Source organism: Aquila chrysaetos, chromosome 15 (assembly GCF_900496995.4).
Source record: "Aquila chrysaetos chrysaetos chromosome 15, bAquChr1.4, whole genome shotgun sequence".
NCBI lineage: Eukaryota > Metazoa > Chordata > Aves > Accipitriformes > Accipitridae > Aquila > Aquila chrysaetos.
Window position 1 is genome coordinate 26,489,459 of NC_044018.1, and position 19,240 is coordinate 26,508,698.

At 38.6% G+C, this 19,240-nt stretch overlaps 1 protein-coding gene across 1 annotated transcript in view; it reads left to right on the top strand.

The window, feature by feature from the left end:
• Nucleotides 1-650: 650 nt before the first annotated feature.
• Nucleotides 651-19,240, top strand: part of TINAG (tubulointerstitial nephritis antigen) — a 46,965-nt gene continuing 28,375 nt past the window's right edge. Inside the window, exons 1-6 of the mRNA XM_030037924.2 lie at nt 651-1,114; nt 5,413-5,476; nt 6,514-6,603; nt 8,004-8,118; nt 14,659-14,782; nt 16,984-17,134. Coding sequence (XP_029893784.1) covers nt 754-1,114; nt 5,413-5,476; nt 6,514-6,603; nt 8,004-8,118; nt 14,659-14,782; nt 16,984-17,134 — 905 coding nt within the window. The 5' untranslated portion in view covers nt 651-753. The remainder of the gene's footprint in view (nt 1,115-5,412; nt 5,477-6,513; nt 6,604-8,003; nt 8,119-14,658; nt 14,783-16,983; nt 17,135-19,240) is intronic.

Sequence of the window (19,240 nt, forward strand, 5' to 3'; positions counted from 1 at the left end):
GAATGAGCACTCATCAGTGGGTATTTATTACACCATTTGCAATGATCGTCAAGTTCATTTTGACTAAAGAAAGGCAAACCTTAAAAGAATATCTTTGGGTAATAGTTTATACTCAATATCACCTGACTTTTTCAGAATTTGCCCACAGTAAAACAGTGCAAAATGAAACATATAAAGCTAAGCTAGATCACTAGAAACAAGACTGAAATGGAGGATGCAGGATAAGTTTACTGCAGTGATGTAGCCCTGCATAGCAGAAAGGAAAATGTGGATGACATGCAATTCAAGTGTTACATAATTTCCAATCATATGGAGAACAAATTAGTTACAGGTAAATGAAGCCCGAAAGAAAGAGAGCTTCCTTCAACATCATGTACTTATTCCTCACATTGTTTTGATTTTAGAAGTTAAAAGTATAGAACTAAAACATTGGACCATGTATATTCTGCGTATTCTGAAACCCTTACTATAAACTTTCTCACTTGCAAAAGAATGGACCCAGCGTTTCATAATGATGACTACACAGTCATGGCTCTGTTTTGAGTGTCTCTGTATCTTGGGCAAATAAATCAGTTTACAATGTCTGACTAATAATTAACACATACAGAGTTTTCCTAGAAAACTGTACTCTGCAGCCTTCTGTTCAGATTTCTTTCTGAATACTAACTGACGGTATTACATCTACAGTAAATGAACATTTACTGATAAAGTGAAGCACAGAGAGCCTCAAAAAAAGCTGCTTGAGGCAGAAGAATGTGGCTCAAAAGTCAGATATTGCTCTTATATTGCATTGCAAGTGAAGTTTGGATGGCAAAGCAGCTTGACTCCAGAAGAAATTTCCCCCGAGGACTTTACTCTGTTGAAGATGGTGGTTCTGCAAAGTGGAACAGGCTAAAAAGGAGTCTGTATCAGGGAAAGTCCTGCAGGGTACGAGGCTGTTGCACAGGAAGAGATGATGCCTGCAGCTTTAACATCGTCTCCAAAGCAGCTATATGTTACTGTGACCAATTCTGTGCCTCAGGTTCTCCTGGCCCTGTAGACTGTTGTGCCGACTACTGGGATGTCTGTGACCACCCTGTTGAGCCCACCAGGTCAGATGAGCCTTGGCCATCGGGTAGGTATAGAGAAAATGCTCAGTTAGTGCATCAGGATAAAATCTACTTGGAAATAAAATTACTGATTAATCTTTAGAGTGTATACATCCTAAAAATGTGACTGAAAACATAGTGGACAAAGACACTGAGTATGAAACTGGAGTAAGAATTACGTTTGTTGTTATTCCTTTGTCTCTAGGGACATATTTTTAGCATTGGTTAGATCATATTTCTGTTGGACAGAATCTCTGTTTTACCTGAAACTTCTCAGAGATAACCTCATGGGGTCAAAAATAGTGTAGTCTCAACAATTTCAATAGAGCTTCACAGATTAACATGAGATGAACAGCAAGCTCTAAATTTTTGTATCCATTAGTACAAATAAATCATCAAGAAAACTGAGGGTTATCCTGAATGATACTGTTCTGAGGTATTCTGCAACGGTTTTGATCCAGCATAGCTTTCCTGTGGGACACTATTTTTCCTGTGACAGCTCAGGTGCAGGACTAGGTGAAGGGCTGTGGTTAGGACAAAGATTTCTGGCATATTTTAGTTTCTTACTAGTTAGTTTGAAGTGGAATTTCCTCCAGGACCACTCTAAACTTAGTGTATTTTTTTTTAGAACTAAAGATTGCAAAAAAAATATCTACAGACAGCTGGTCTTCCCTTGGTTCCTGCAGAGGACAAATCTCTGCTGGTGAGAAAAGATTAGAATTGTGGATTTTAAGACTCTGTAGCTTATTACTATTGGTAGACCAAATCTGGCTGAAAATGAGGAGACCATACCAAACTTTCAAAAGCCTAAAATCAACAAAAATACTGCCACGACTTTTTAAAATTAACTGTTTCTTTGCAATAACCCTGCTGCTTGCATTCCAGCACCCCGACCACAAGCTCTTCCGGAGGCTGTGCTCTTAAGCCAGGCATGCAGCCAAAATCTGATAAGTGGAAGTGACAGAAATGCTGTAAAGCAAATATGATTTTCCAAAGCGTTTCTAATAATCTAAACAAATGTTCTATGATTCATGTAAAGACATTTGTTTCATATGTATTTGGTGCAGTAGTACATATTATTTCCAACAGATCAGAGGGTTGTTGTCATAAGCTCCACATAAACATTTAGCAGTGTTTCTGCTCCAGAGCTGACAGCCTGCAGGTCTAGTCTGGCAAACTGTTTCTTGGAAAAGAATCACTACGAAACCTGCAGCAGTTTGCCATGTGGGCCCTGCCGTAGGTCTACCTCTAAAAGGTAAAAGTGTAACAGAAGGTTTAGATAAGGGAATAGGTGAGGGGTAATATCTTTACTCCCTTTCTTAATCAAATTTTTTTGTATGTGTGTTCACTGTTTTGTAACTCCTGGACTGTACATACCTGCCAGAGGTAGCAATTATGTTTACTCTATTCAAGCACCTTTATTTATCCTATAGGTGAGCTTATATCTTTGTTTTATATCTCGTCTCAGAAGAAGATCCTGTTTTTCTGATCCTTAAATTGCTTCCTTGATGGAAAGTTTGCAGCTTTTAAAAATCTGCTTATTGGATATTTGTTATGTAAGTAAATTAGAGGGTAAAAGGAGAATAATAAACCAGCCAAAATACAGCAGGAAAAAAACCCCAAACCTCTAAAGGAACTTTACAGAACTGGAATGTCTGAGGAACAGGGAAGAGAGAACCTAATCAGAAGGAGAAAATGGAGAAACAAAAAGGACTGAATGTGTGAAGATTAATCAAACTATGAAACATTTTTAGAAATGACATATTAGCTGACTTTTAGTAACTGAGAGTACACTTCTGCATTTGGGTAAGAATTATTTAAGCACTACAAGACTACATACGCCAAAGTACTTTTCACCTGGAAGATTTTGATCTTTTGCCTGTGGTTTTGCTCTCAGTGCTTCCTGAGTCATATTTCTTTAAATAAACCAATAAACTGAAGTGCTTTACATGAACTGGAATGAGCAGCAATAAAACTACTCAGTGCTTTATTTCTGGATTCCCATCTATTCACTGACTTGGTGCACGGCAGCAGTAAGCTACACTGGGACTTCTTCCATGGGTGTGCACCATGCTGAGGGCCAGTCTTGATTTAACTATGGAACTGCTTTGACTTTACCTTTATGAACCCAGCATTCAGTATGTTTTGATGGCTTTCCTGTGTAGTTTCAGAAGAAACTGTGCATATTCCTGCCTTAGGTAACGAATAGAAGCTCTGGATTTTTTTACTATTTTAATTTTAATTTTTGTTATTAGAATAACTGTTAGATTTTTATTTATTGATTATATTTGTTAATTATTTTATCTTTTTGTTCCAATTACTCTGATGGTACAAAAAGCCCTGTCAGAGTCAACACACTAGATCTCACCCTGGTGGTATAAAAGTGACATCCAGAGAGTTTGCTAATTGCTTTCACACTTACACGGTCAGGATCTGGCCTACAATTGAGTAAACCTGGAGACATTTCACTGACAGAAGTACTTATATCAATACTGGGGGCAAATGACTTAAGAGCTGTGGGGGTATAGGAACGCTTGACTTGGAGGGAAGTCCTTGTTTTTTAAATACTCTTCCTTCCAATCATGATTTTCACCTCATATAATCCTATTCGTAAAGTCATCAGGCTGCAGCTTCAAATTAATTAATTTCCCACTTAATATATTCATATTCCAACCTAATATATTCAGGGCCAGACAATCTTGCTGTGTTCTCATGCAGACAGTGTCTTTTAGCTTAGATATATCTGCTCTCTGCCGCTGATGCCTCAGGCAGCACTCCTGGCCCTCTACGTCTTAATTTGGCTAGACTAAAGGAACTGTATGGTTTGAATCTTCAATTCCCTAAGCATACGCTATTAGAAAGCTGCTTCTGTACTTGCCCAGGTTTGCATTTTTTCTCAGGCCTGGGCGGCGAGGCCTGCCAGCGGAGCTCCGGTGAGGCTCTGTCCTGTCTCTTAGATGCTGCATCAATATTTCCCTCCCTTGATACATCTGAAATATCTTGCTTGCTGCCTCCTTCCTTTGTGGCAAACTGTGACAAACTGTGACACTTAAGTAATTTGCTTTGGGTACTCTCTGAAAAATATCTCGGATCTTAGCAGAAGCTGTACGAGAGCAGGCACGTTGGGCCTCAGACTGCTTAGGTGGCACGTGTCTCACCTACGTCTGCGCTAGCTAACACAGCCTGCTCTATGACTAACAGGGAAAGATAGGCACTTATAATTAATTCATCAGCTCGAGCCTACCTCTGCGCTTCAGTATGAAATTAGCTATGGCTTAGAAGTGCATATGTGTCTCCTGCCAATACAGGAGGTCTAGGCAGCCGAGGCACACGTGTGTATGTCTGGGCAGACAAACTCCAGCCCTTGCCATGAGAAGGGGACGGCCTTCCCTCTGGTGGGAAAAATGCAAGTCAACACTATATTGATAAGAAACATGGTCTAAGCTTCTTGAACACGGAGAAGAAAGAACTCGGGGGTTCTGGCTCGCAACCCTTTCAGTGGGAGAAGGAACATGATCCCTACCTGTGGGCTCACCAGTGGAGGAACAGTGAGAACAGGGTGGAAAACAAAGACCCATGCGGTAAACATACCATGTTTGTTATAGACTTGATCCAAAGCCCTGCACGGCCATTCTGGATCTTCCTTTTACTGAAGCTTTGACAATCAAGTGCACTGAAGAAACAGTTTATGTGGAAGATCTTAAAACACACATCAAGTCTTTCCTCAGTGACGTGTCATCAAAGAAAAAAGTTAGGAGGCACGTATTTGTTTGGAAAATACACTCAATCAATTTAGGTTTTATACTGGGTCTTGGAGAATATACGAAACATCCATTTGCCTTGAAACATAATTGATCTGTCTCTTTTTCAAAGAGGAATGAAACTGGCAAGGAAAAAGAATATATTACAGTAGGTTTGGAATAGTTATTACTTTTTAAAGTCTATAACTGGAAAAACTTGTTTCTATTTTAATTGCCAATTAGAAAATTATTTTTATTAGAAATGTATTCTTTTTTTTACTGGAAAATAACTTTATTTGAAGCATTATATTTATTTACATGTAAGATAATCATTTTTCCGTGGGTGTTTTGAATCTGTTGCTGATTTTATTTACTATGAACGATAATGTACCTGGTAAAAAATTAAAATACATCAAACTGCCTTCATTACTTGGAAGAAACTGGAAATAGATGTTGCTGACTTTCAACTAAATAATTTATGCATACCACACACAACCAATTAATTCAATAGTAGCAAGAGTTTTGAGTTAATTCACTTAAAAAATGGTTATTTTTTTTCACACATCTATATGTTATGTTGGCAGGTTGTTATAAAGATGGCCGATATTACGGAGAAGGAACAATAATTAAAGACAACTGCAATTCCTGGTAATGTTTCAGAGAACAGCAAATTGAATTTTATTTAGCATATGTCAAGAAATAGGAATTAAGGTAGTGAGCATCTTTAATTTCATATTAAACATGTAATCAAATCAAAACAACTAGAAGAGTAGTGCTGTATTAAGGTGTTGTAGAACTAGATTACAGCCAATTTAGAAGAATGGCAAGAGGTCAATGGGCTTTCTAATCGAGATATGAAAATGAGAGTATTAAAATCTCCTCCTCACTGGCCTAATTCTGTTCCTGCTCAGTCAATCTGCTGGCTCTGACCTGAGTCGAAACGGTTTCAGCCTAGACCTTGGCATTGACCTGAACGCAGGCAAAACAAATATCATTAAAGTTTGGGCGATTATTTTAGAATGTCTTCCTCTGTTTCTTTGGCATGAGTGATGAGATCTTACATTATTTCATAAGGGAAGAATATATATTTGTATATTTATGTAGGAAAGGGATGACTTGTTTGAACATCCCTTCCTCTGCCTCGGGACGGGAGCAGACAGCGCAGGCGGAGGAGCTCTGCTGCTGGCCCTGGCAGTCAACTGCCTGAGCCGTCTCCCTGTTTTGCTGCTCCAAAAACCAGCCCTGTACCTGCAGCCCCAGGGCAGCCTGGGGGGCTCCGGCAGCACCCAAGCAGGGCTGGGGCCCGCACTGCCCTGACTTTAGCCCAGGGTCCTTGGAGCAAGGTATTTACGGCCACATGGCTCCTTTCTGGGTTTCCAGAGTGAAACTTCCTCAAAATATCTCATTTACAGGACATTGCCTTGCTTCCATGGTTTGGTCTCACAAAGGTGGAAGCAAAATTTTTCAAATACGACCTTTCCCACAAGCCGTAAACCTTCCCACTTTGTTCCAGTTAGGATTCATTAGGTAGTGAAGTAGTGAGAAGTAGCATTGTGTTTTCATAAATACTATGTGACATTTATATTGTTTATGCCTTTTTTTCCTCCATCTTCCTTCTGCTGTTCAGGTGCATATTTTTGCTTTGACAGTTCATTTTCTGCTCAGTAATATTCTTGCCCTTTCAGCAAATGCTTCCAAAGTCTCTGGAAGTGCTCAAAAGAAGTATGCCTTGTTCGCCAAGACTTAATTCAGTACATCAATTCTGGAGATTATGGGTGAGAACACTTTTATTTTAAGGTTTTGTTGTAAACTACTGTATTGCTTATTGTATGTATGTGCAAATTACAAGTTAATGCAGTCCTCCCCACCCCTTCCTTCCCCAATTACATTACAGCAATTTGACAGTAAATGTACATCTGTGAAATTTTCCTAAATGTCTGGCAGATTATAGAGTTTTAAATGGAAAGATATTGAAAGTTTCATGCTGGTAAGAGTTGACATTGTAAACATCTATCTAAAACATTCTCCAAATTTAGAACAATTTTTTGCTCATGAAACACTATTTGGATCATCTCTTATTCTTCACTTTATTTATTACTTGGGATAGATATTTAAAGTCATTTTTTTCTCCTCCCTCAAGAGCATTGTTCCACATAACAGAACTCTAGGTAGCATTGGAAGAGGGGAGGATGGGCCAAATGGTGACCAAGATATCAGAACTTTGTGGGGCTCGGTGTTTTTCTTGCTACCAGTTCTCATTCCCTCCAGGTAGTGCAGCAGGATTAGGGACACCGGAGTACCAGAGCTGTGCCTTGGGAGCCTGCTGGCTATTTATGGACAGAGATACAGGGGTTGTGTCCCTAGGAGCTGAGGTGCTAAATTCACCAATGAAGCCCACACAGATTTCAAGCTGTGACTCAGCGCTGAAACATTTTTTACTTCCTGGGAGACATTCAAACCGACTGAGTTGGGATAGACAATTAAGTTAGGCACCTGGAGCCCTTCACCTCTGTCTTGTCAATGGTAAGCAGTAAGGTTTACCACAGGGTGGTTAAGCCCACCTGAGAAGTGACTCAACTTCTGCAGGTGCTTTTTTTCTGTCCTGCATACAGTTTGCAGGGTTAATGCTACAATCTGAGTCTAGTCTACCTGAGAGTAAGAAGGCAATAATTAAAGAGCCAGTGGGGGCCCTTTCTCTCAACCTGGCTGTTGGTATAAAACTCAGGAAGGTATCAGCTGGGCTTTCTGCTGGGTTCAACAGTGTCTTACTGGTGCTGCACCAGAGCTTGAAGGCAATATAACTCATTACATGAAGCTGTTAGTTCTCTGTGGGCATCTGAAGCATAATCTGAGCATAACTTCAACACAGCAGTAATTATGACTGAACATCTTGTTTTCCAGTACTTTTCTGAAGCATCGCATGCTCATCTCCTGCAGGCTGACATGATGCTGACCTCAAATCACCACTTTTCATATACTGCTGTGTTGCTCCATCCTACACTCCTTTGTAGTAAATATTTTCTCATGCAGATCAAATACAAGGTTTTGAAATGTAATTTGAAAGATTTCTTTCTGGATGTTATTGTTAGTGGTGGTCTTACAAAGGAGCAAGGTATTAATGTGAGTGGTATTTCTAACCTGGGTTTTGTTTGTTTGTTTTATGTCTGTGAGGAAGATGGAAAGCTGACAACTACAGTCAGTTCTGGGGAATGACAGTGGAAGAAGGTTTCAAAAAGCGCCTGGGCACCTTCCCTCCATCTAATTCCTTGCTGAATATGAGAGAAACTCCAGTAAGTGTCATGTATAGTTGTTAATTTTTTTAATAACTTTATCACATGGAAAAATAATTGTGGACAATTATAAGATTATGATTCAGGGATTTAACACTAAATGCTTCCATGTTGACTATGAAGCTCCCAGAATAGCTCTCCAAGCCATAGAGCGTGTGGTCCTATTGATGGAAATCAAACAAGGAGGAGCAAAAGCAAATGCTAACCATTGGGAAGCTGTGCACCAATATTGACTTATCATTGTAGATCACTGGTGTTTGAAATCTTTGCTTCTTCAGGATCATTCCATACCATCCTCACCATTTGCTAATCATTGCACACATAGCTGTAACCATAAAAAAAAAATAAAATCTGGGCATAGTTCATTAAGGCTAACAGCTGAAACTAAACAGCAATCTTTGAAAGAAGCTCTGAAAGCCCATAGGATAAAGTAATATAAAGATGCAGTAGGAGGCTGGGGTTTTGGCCAAATGGAAGGAAAAATGATGGGAAGCATGGGAAAATGAGATGGTTCTCTACTATCAGCTTTCTAAACCTCTTGGCCATGGCCATTTTCATGGCAGCTAAATTAAATTTCTTATCATACATTTATGCTCAAATTAGTTCTGCAGCAAAGCAAATATACTTTAAGTTATGTAGGTAGGTTAAACAATTAAAGAAGAAATGCATAGTTATTGAATCCAGAGTAGATTTTCTAATGCTTTGGATCAGTTACTTAGCTTCTTTCTTAGAAGACCTAAAATTATGGAAATCATAGACTGAAAAAACTACCTTACCATAGTGAAATTAGAAAAATTGCAAGAATAAGTAGACAGATCCTAGGATTGCAAATGACATTAAATATAACAGGTTTTTATCTTTGGCTTCTATATAGTTCAGGCAAGTGATGCCATTTGGTTATCTATTTGAAGTCAATCGTTGATGCTTGTTGTATATGGGTATGGCAGAAGGGTTTCTGTATCTCCGAAGGCCTTGTGGGGATAGCAGTGCAGAGCTACCACTTGACAGGAAATTTGGGAAAGAGGGGGAGGGCCATGTGCCTCTGTAACAATTTTAACAATCCTGACCCTTGTGCTTGATGCAGACTGGTTCTTTGTCCCACACAAAGTCAGCTCCCTGCACCAGCGTGGCAAGGCATTGAGCTGTGACCCAAGTTGGACAGCTTGCTCAAAATTACACTATAGAGGGTTGGTAAAACAATAAGTTGACAGAAATTAAGCTTTGGAGTTTTGTGTTGTATTATTTGCTCTCTTCGCAGCCAAAGAAGGATCCATTTCAGTTGAAGATGGCAAGTCAAAATAAGACAGTGACATAAAAGACTTTTGTGCAATATTTAGTAGGTATCTGCCACAAATTACCAGTGAACTGCATTGAAGCTCAAGAGAGTTGGGGTGGATTTGTTGTTGTTGTTGGCTTTTTCCTTGAGGAATACAGTGTGATACTTATACAGCAGAAGCAAAAAGTGGGTATCATGCAACTAGTTCAGAGACTGATGTCTACATTACTAGGTATCTAGCTAGCTGAGACAAATCCCACCTAGGAAAACAAGAAAGTGAAGGTTACAAGAAATTCTTTATAATATTTCCTCTTTTCCATAGAGTTTGGGGTAGCTGGTCACGCAGTGGTCCTGCATTATGTCCAGCCTATTGAATCATTGTTATTAAGCTTCCTGTAGCTTCTTTTGACTGCTACACTACTTACGGCCTTTGTTCCACTGATACATTTCTCAGGCATATTTTCTTTATCTGCTATCTTTTTATGAAATCTGTGAGCTACAACCCAACTGCCTTTGGCTCTGCTAGACACCTGAGGAGCTTCAATGCATTCTTCCCCAGAAATGTAGCTTTGCACATTCATACATTTAGGCCCCAGGAAGTCTTACATGTTGCTGGAAGCACAAGCTTTGGACAGGATTCTAAGAAATCTTTCTCTCTACTTACAAAAGCTAAAAATATAAAATAATAATCTCTGTATGACTTTCTCCCCTTCTGGAGAATTCTTTGAGCTTGCAGAAAATTGCTCTGAATTGTACATGAGCCCATCTCCTACCTATGGTTTCTCTTCAGAATTATTAGAACTTTCTTGCTCTTACCCCTGTGGTTTCTGTCTTAGCTAGTCTTGATGTAAAAATATTTTTCTCTGAAGCTTCCTGCGAAACTCCAAGTCTCCCTGATTCTGTCCCCTTCTATAGTTTTCTAGAAGAACATAATCTCTTCAGTGTCCTTGTTCTGCCTTGGGAAATTTCCTATCATCAGCCACATTTTAATACTTCACAAAACATAAAAAAAAATGGTTTTCTTCACTCATAGCCAGTTCCATATCTACCATCACTGCATGATCCAGCAATTTCATAGCCTGGATTGGGCTCACCAGGGTTACATCGACAGATTCTTCCAATTGGCAAACCAACAGTAGTCATGGAGTTAACTTCAAGGAACTTTTTAAGATAAGTATCTTACCAGATTTTCAGGGACATTTGCCCGTGCTTCGACTTTCATGAATAATTTTCAGTCACTGATATTTTGTGAAGCATACTAACACATTTACAAAGTCCTAAGTGATAAAAAAACAAGTGAGTTTTCATGACAGTGTTTTCATTAAGCTTCACTTGTAACTCAGCTCAGAAGAGAGTAAAAAGATATGAATGATGAAATTTAGAAATAATGAGGTTTTAATATTTTTCAGAGACATTCTCCAAACCTTAATGGCTTGACCTCTAAGTGGCTTTTTTGAGACTAATTCACCTGCAAGTCAGGCTACTAGTTACTTACTGTGGATAAATTGACACTAATCAAATAGTCATGCATTCTCTGGGATTATTACTACCTTTCCCATTTTGCAAGTGAGAAAACTGCAAGTCATTTGCCCAAAGTCATATATTTAGTTGACAAAGTGCTACAATTACTGTTCAGGAGTTTTTGTCTCTGTCTTGTGCTGACCTGATTAAAATCTGATAGCTTTGCTAATGTAAGAAGAAAACCATAGCTACCCATTCATTAAATACAACTTTTTTTTTTTTTTATTTTAAATAAAACCTTTTCTTCAGGATGCTACTGGTCTACTATTTAGGCAATAAATGAAAGTTTCTGGTACCTAAGGGTGTGATGTTCTAATTATTTTCTACTGTCTTTTGGGGTTGCTTGAGAAAAGCATTTTTGTGTAGAAGGGACTCCTTACACAATGGCATAGAAAAAAAGATTCAAGAATGTAAAGCCCTTCTGTGTTAACCACTTTACATCTACAGCAGAGTCTTAGTTCTCAGCAGTGTTGAAAAGTTTGGCTGTGGAGTAGAGACTTTTTAGTTGTTTCTTTGACTGACATACGCAACTACAAATATAGCTTCATAACATTACTTCAAATTAAATGGTGTGACAGAGCTACATTTCATCTTAGGGAAAACACAAACTTCTTGAAGTTGCTCATAGAGCTTTTAAAAGGTCTGCTATTAATAAAAGACTATACCTGCTCACTAAGGTGATGCTTATGTCTGGAAGGGTAGTTTAACATGATGGCACATTAGAATACCTAAAAGACAATGATACAGAACAAGAACTAAATCTGAACCGAGGATCCTCTGCTGCAGAGTATGGCTAGACCTGAACATAGACTGACAGCTAAATACACCACTAAAACTGTTGTGATGCCTGACAAAGCTGAAGCTCCCAATAGTGTCAGATGTGTTATCTGAAGAGACATTTTAAAAGTGTTTACTCACTGCAGGAAATAGTGCAATCATTCTTGAAGTTCTACGTAGCAAAAAAATAACTGCCACGCCTTTAAGACGCATTGTGATGCATGTGTGGTGGTATTCTGTCAGTACGTGTTCTGGCAAGAGGTACATTGCAATCGTGGGGTTGGCACCTGCTGGCAACAAGGTGCTCACCTAAGTGCCATCTTACAAGAAAATGGAATACATAGTTTAGTAATAAGGCACCATTTTGGATTAAGTGTCAAAGAATTCATAAAGACAATGTGAAAGTATATAAGGTACACCAGCTATTCCTCTGATATATGCCTTTTCATAGTAAAAAAGCTCGGCAGCTGTAGATCTCCCTCTTGCAAACTGAAGCTCATGCATGCCCATTTTGTCTTCACAAAGCAAGTGATGTCCAGAACCTTTTTCCTACATTAAAAAAAAATATTGCTTTCCCTCAGAAAAACTATTTCCACATTTGCAAATTCAGTAATCTTCAGCCTGTTTTCTCTGATGGGCCATCTAGCTTTTCCAAAGAAGTCATAGCTGAAGTACAAGTATTCTTTTATATCCACTTACCTTCCTGCTTTGGCCAGACTGCTAGCTTCACTGCAGACAATACATATGAAGGTTTAAAAATAGTTTGCCAGTCATTTTACTGATTGCGTTGTGCTGTCTGATGCTGGTCTGTGGAGCATATGTTGAGAAACAATTGTCTAGACTTACTATTTGTCACAGAACAGCAGTGCTTCTCAATATCAGGGTAGCAATTTCTCAGACAAAAAGCTAATGTTTCTGGCTACAGGTCAATCCCGCATTTCTAAATGACAGGGCTGAGGGTTAATGAGGGATTTGCTCTGGGATTTACAATATGAGGCTATTAAATACATTGGCAGTAGTTTAGGAATACATAAAGTAACACATTGTCTCAGACCAAAGATCTATTTAGAATTTTGCTTTTCTCAACTGCCTCATTTGTAGCATTATAAGTGGTCATTGCCCACATAAGTGTGCTAAACAACCTTTGCCAGATTTTGCTTGTTTACTGGTTGATAATGAGCAGTCTTATCGTGTAAAAGAAACACTATTTGTCTGGGATTTCGCCTGTATGATTTGTCTTCAAAGTGAATCTTGTGCTTGTGCTAGCTCATTAATAATGAACATAATGATAATTTAGCAAGATATTCTTTAAATTAGCTGTTGCTTTCTGTGTGTCATTTGAGGTTGCAAGTCCCATGTATCTAACAAGCTTTTGAATAAGCAGACTTTTGAAAGTGATTAATCAAAATATTGAGATTAATATTTTAGCAAGATTTAAAAGATTACTGGCTTGTTATGGGTGGAGGTAAAACTTTCAAAAGCACTTCAGTGACTTAACAGCTTGCAGTAAACTTTAATGGTATTTGGGACTCACAGCCTGCATCTAACATAGCGAACCTAGAAGCACTTGAGAGTTACTGAGTCTGGGCATATGCACAGACTGTATCAATCTGTCTGTTGGGGCTGTATCCCAATCTAATGTCAGATACAGACTGAGGTGCGAGCTTTTTTTTTCTTTACCCACTTCTCAGCTGTGGGTTTTCTGTGGGAAATCCAGGTGTACAAGCCGGATGGAAGCACCACTGTTTCCCAATGTATGCAACAAAGTGATCTGGATACAGCCAAAGTGGTAAAGTTTGGTTCCCCAAAGAGTCCTGAAATAGTTTGAAAGAGCTGGCCTCAAATATTTAAATCATCTTAGGAAAAGGTATGTAGTCTTATAAGTCACATAAGCAATTTAGAAAAATGGTGCAGCCAGGACACCCAGAATTAGAAGACTAAGTAAATCAAAGTAAAATAAAGGAATTTGAACAGGATAGAAGCCATTGTGCTTCAGGGTATGAGCCTGCTTATAAGAAAGAAGCATCAGGGAATGTTTTGCTTAGGAACAGATTATCATCTTTTGTATGTTGTATTTTCCTCTGGAACACATGTTATCAACAATTGTTTGAGACAAACTGATAGACTTGATGGACTGATATTGCAATTCTTTGTGGCCATTCCTATTTCCTTGTGCAGCATAAGCAATCATTCCATAAAGAAGTTCAACAGTAAAAAAAAAGGGGTCAATGGTTTTGATATGTTGAACACAGAGCAGATAGATTAGCAGTTGTACCAGATGGTTCTTGCATATGTGGATGTTTGTGCAAAGCTTGGTGGACATGAACTAAGGCTGAGAGATGAAGATGCCAGTAATGGCTGTCCAAATGGCTTTAGTGAGCAGACCATAAATTCTCATCAACTCAACATCAGATTACAAAGCTGAAGGAAAATCACTGATTTTCACTCTGGAATGAGAGTTAAGTGCTGGAGATTGAAAAAACTGTGAAAAGACAAATCAATGATACACTGTACTGATGCCTCCCCCATGGTAACTACAATTTCCTACCTACAGCCATGTGTCAAAGAGAATAGGGTAACAGGTACCTAACTTCATTGCTATTTGTAGCAGGAGGTAATTCATTTTTCTTTCAAAAAATGCCAGCTGGGTCCAAATTAACATGTTTCATAGGAAACTGTTGTTTGAGATAAAAATCAGAGAGAAACTGGACAGGTTGTTCAGGTTGGCAGTTGTGGAGCTCAGCTTTCCAGCTCAGCTAGTGGTGTGCTAGAACTCCCCTGCTCTCAGGGGGTCCACAGCACCCACCCACAGGGTAACCACCACAGGGATGCTCAGGAAGCCACAGGTGCCAATGCTTTAGGTTTCCTCAATTTAAAAATTAAGAATTTTAAAAACAAAATTAGGGTAAAATTTAAGACAAAATTAGGAATTGAAACATACACAGATCTCCTACATTTTGTTTTAGGGAAACTCACTTCCAGAAGAAAAATTTCCTGCATTTTTTGCAGCCACTTATGCATGGCCTGAGTGGATTCATGATCCTCTGGATCAACGAAACTGTGGAGCATCCTGGGCTTTTTCAACCGCAAGTAATATTCATTTTTTTTCTACTTTAAAAAATATCGTTGATGTTAGATGCATGACGAAAATCTGTAGTGATTAGTAATGGAGCAATTTCAGTTTGCTGTTCACTTTTTATCAGCAAATAGGAACATTTAAAATTGCTACAGCTTTCCCTCTAAGTTGTCCCAAAGTCTTAAAAAGTCAATCTAAGCTGTAGAGCTTTGATTGCTTTTCATAAGTTTGTGTAACATAGGGAGATTTCTTGGTGGCAGAAAGTAGAAGATGAATTCACTAATGCACTTTATCGTAACTGGTAGAGTAACTTTTAAAAAATCTGCATCCCTTGCTTGCACAACTACATGCTTGACTTGAAAGCTTAAAACAGGTAGGCTTCATTTTTTTTATATGCATCTATACATTTGTGCATTTGCCATTGTCCAGCCCTTGCTATTCAAGCAAATTAAGTATAATCTTTTCAATAATTTTATGAGAAGAAAACCCTGAAATTGCTCAGATATTTGTGGAAGAAACTATTTTCAAATTCTGCAAGCAAAGAAATGTCAGTAATGCAATTTAACCTCATGTGCTACAACCTCTGGTTTTATGAAAAATGGACACAAGTGTTTGTGTCACTTTCTCCAAAGAAGTTACAGCCATCAGTTATGTTCATTCTTATTATGCTGCAATAAATCTCAGCACATATTGGGATATATAAAGATAGAGGAAAAAATTATGCAATCAATCTTTATGACTTGATCCGGCCAGTGGGTCCTCACGGGTACAGGTTTCTGCAACTGCTTCTTCAAATCACAGCAGTAAGAGAAGGAAAGGAGCATTTAGGTCAGTTAATCCCAGTTCCCTGCCAAAGTCAGACTGAACACACTGTTACCAATATGTCTTGTCCACTGTAGTTTTAGAAGAGAAAAGCAAGAGAGCTTCTAACAGCTCTCCTGACAGATTACTGCAGAGATGAACAGAGCTCACTGAGGGACTTTTCAGATATTCAGTCTAAATGTTCCCTTTCATAAGTGAATCTTTTGATTTTAATTCACACAATTATTTTCAAAGTTAAATATTATGAGATGTCTTCCCATGTTGTTTAAGTGCATCTAACATTTTCAATCTGAATTTTCAATCCTTCTTTGTAAGATTGTCGCTCAATGAATAGACAAACACTGCTGTATCATTTTTTTCTTATCATTCCTGTAAGTACTCCAAAACTCTTCAGTAAAAAGCTTTTACACCTATGCAAATAAATTCATTATCATGTGACACCTCACAAAAAGCACAAAACACAGTCATTGTCAGCTGCCATCAGCAGATTCACTCTTCTGAAGTCTTGTCCAAAGTTCACTGAAGTTAGTGTTGATTTTGATGGGGCTTTAGATTTCAAGGGATGGGGTTTTTTTTATTATTTTCAGGCTAAAAAATGAAGGGCTAACAATAAAAAAATATATATAATTTAAGCACAGGTAATGACTGGGATTGGGGCTTAATAATTGTTTCATCGTCACCCGTTAAAGAAAGCAGAAGTGGCTTAATTTCACCTACAACTTGGTTAACGTAGTCTGCTTTTAAATCAGTGCATAAATATATTAGTACTTAGAATTATGACTGACGGGGTTCAGACATCGAAGGTGTCTATCTCAGAAGAAGAATTTTGTGTCATTAGGGAAGGAGGTCCAATGAATCCCACATTTACACATTAATATGAGCATTTCCAAATACTCTTTCCAGTAAAACCAATACCTTCAGTCTTGAATTTTCTTCTTCATAGGACTGTTCATTTTTGCTTTTCTTTTTTTCTCAAATTAAGAAAGGAAATGTAGAAAAGAAAGGAGATTTGGAGATTCAGCTGTAGAGAGGTGGAGGAGTATTTGCATCTTCTGCCGAAGTCAACCAGAGATGAATATGCATTTACAAACATGGTAAAGACTATCAGACTAAATTCTGTAAATGCCTCACCTGATGTTTAGATATGTGGGAATTTATGATAACCAGTAAGTCTATGGATTTATAGTATTACAGCAAAGTTGCTCATGATGCTTTGCAGTTTCACAATCCTCTCTCTTGAAAGCCTGTACAGATTATATCTGTATTGTTTTGTAAAGATATCTGCACAGGCAGAAAATACTGAGGTTGTATTTCAGTCCCTCTTTCACAATAACCAGTGTGAAATTGTGAGTAATTATTTGTTTTTGATAATGGAAAATTTATTTCAAAATAGGTGTTGCGGCTGATAGAATAGCAATTCATTCTGAGGGTCAGATCACAGACAACCTTTCCGCTCAGAATTTGATCTCTTGTGATACCAGTAATCAACATGGATGTAATGGTGGAAGTATTGATGGTGCTTGGAGATATCTGAAAACACATGGGTAAATATTTTATCTAGATTATTTTAACTTGAACCAGTCGCTTAAGTTACAATGTTGCTTGTGTTACAATGATTATTTCTGACCTTTCAAAAAAGAGGCATTTAGCTCTGTCCTAGGTCAGATTAACTGTATTACCTCAACAAGACTATCACTCTTTCTCATTTACACCTTTAAATCACCTTGATGAAGCCCAGGACCTATGAAGCATTCACAAAGAAATAAGCAAAGACTATTCTGAATGAGGGCTCTCAGTGAGAAAACCCTGCAACCACCTAGCTCCCATTTAAGCCTCATTAAATCTATATGTTGTCATTAGCTGTAATACAACTGGGGAAAATGGTAGCCTCCCTAATAGTAAGACAAAAAAGAAAGGATTTTTTTACGTCAAAGACAATACCATAAGTGGACTCAAACCTTCTGTGGTTCTTGGGATACAGGCTTTTCATGTTAAACAACATTGAGTAAGCAGTCAGTTGCATGAGACAACATTTTGAATATTCAAAAGGATCAAATATTGACTTTCTAAAAACCAGTTGTAATCAGCCCATCCCAAGCCTGTGCCAGAATGCAGCACTGTAGCAAGGACTATACCTAGATCATCCTTCCTTCAGGTCAGACTAAGGAAAGTTAACAGCTCTCAAACTCTACACAAACAGCTAGAAGCTTTTTAAAATGACACATAATAATTTATAGAATCACAGAATGATTTAGGTTGGAATGAACTTTTGGAGGTCACCTAGGCCAACATTCTGGTCAAAGCATGACTAACTCTGAAATTAGATCAGGCTGCTCAGGCCATGTCCCTGGTCATATTTTTAGTATCTCCAAGGATGGAGGTTCCACAACCTTTCTTGCAGCAGGTCACTTTGTTTGACCACTCTTGTGGTCAAACATTTTTTTTCTTATATGTAATCAGCATTTTCCTTGGTACAACTTGTGATGGGTACCTTTCAGCTTTTCACTGTGCATCTCCAAGAAGAGTCTTGTTCTGTCTCCTCTATCACCTCTCCTTATGTAGTTGAAGACAGTAATTAGATCCCCTTTTAGCCTCCTTTTCTCTGGGCTGAACAAATCCAGCTGCCTCAGGACCTCCTTGTATATCATATGCTTCAGCCTCCCAAGTGCCTTCCACTGGAATCGCTCAGTTTGTCAGTGTCTTTACTGGGGATCCCATAACTGAACACAGTACTCCAGATGTAACCTCACAAGTGACAATTTGAGGGGAATAATAACTTTTCACACTGTCTTGACTATGTTCTTGCTAACACAACCCAGTATTGATTGTCCATGTTTGCTGAGAGGGTCCACTGCTGGCCCACGTTCAACTTTCTGCTCATCAAGACCCCAGGTCCTTCTCTGTGAAACTGCTTTCTACACAGGCAGTGCCCTGCCAGTACTGCTGCATGGACAGTTCTGGCTCAGAGGCAGGATTTGTCTTCTGCCTTTGTTGAACTTCATGAGGTTTCTGTCAGCTCATTTCTCTAGCCTGTTAACGTTGCTCTGAATGGCAGTCCTGCATACTAACCACTCCCCACCAATTTGGCATCCTCCACGAATTTACTGAGGATGCCTTATGTCCCACTGTCAGATTATTAATGGAGGTGCAAAACAGTGTTGACACTGTGTTGACTCCTGAGGAATACCACTAGTAAACAAACACTGGTCACTTTGATCTGTCAACCTTTCAGCATGCCAGTCCAGTTCGGTCACTGACCTTGTAAGCAACTTATCTAGTCCAATAAACTAGCAGAAAAGCACAGGAGACTATGCTGGAAACATTGCTAAAGTCAAGGTAAATTATATCCACTGCTGTTCTTATTCTCCATGGAGCCAGTCATTTCATCATGGTCAGATCATCTTATCTTATCATCTCATCATGGTGAGGCACAATTTGCCATGGTAAATCTGTGCAGCTTGTTCCCAGTCAAATCCTTGAACTTCGTGTGCCTGGAAATGGCTTCCAGGAGAATTTGCAATAACCAGATTTTATATGCTGTATAATTACATTCCGCTGTTTCTCGCATTATCAGAAATTTGTTTGTACTTCCTGTTCCATATCAAAATCTATTTCCTCTCTCACTTTCATACACTCTCATCCTTTACTCT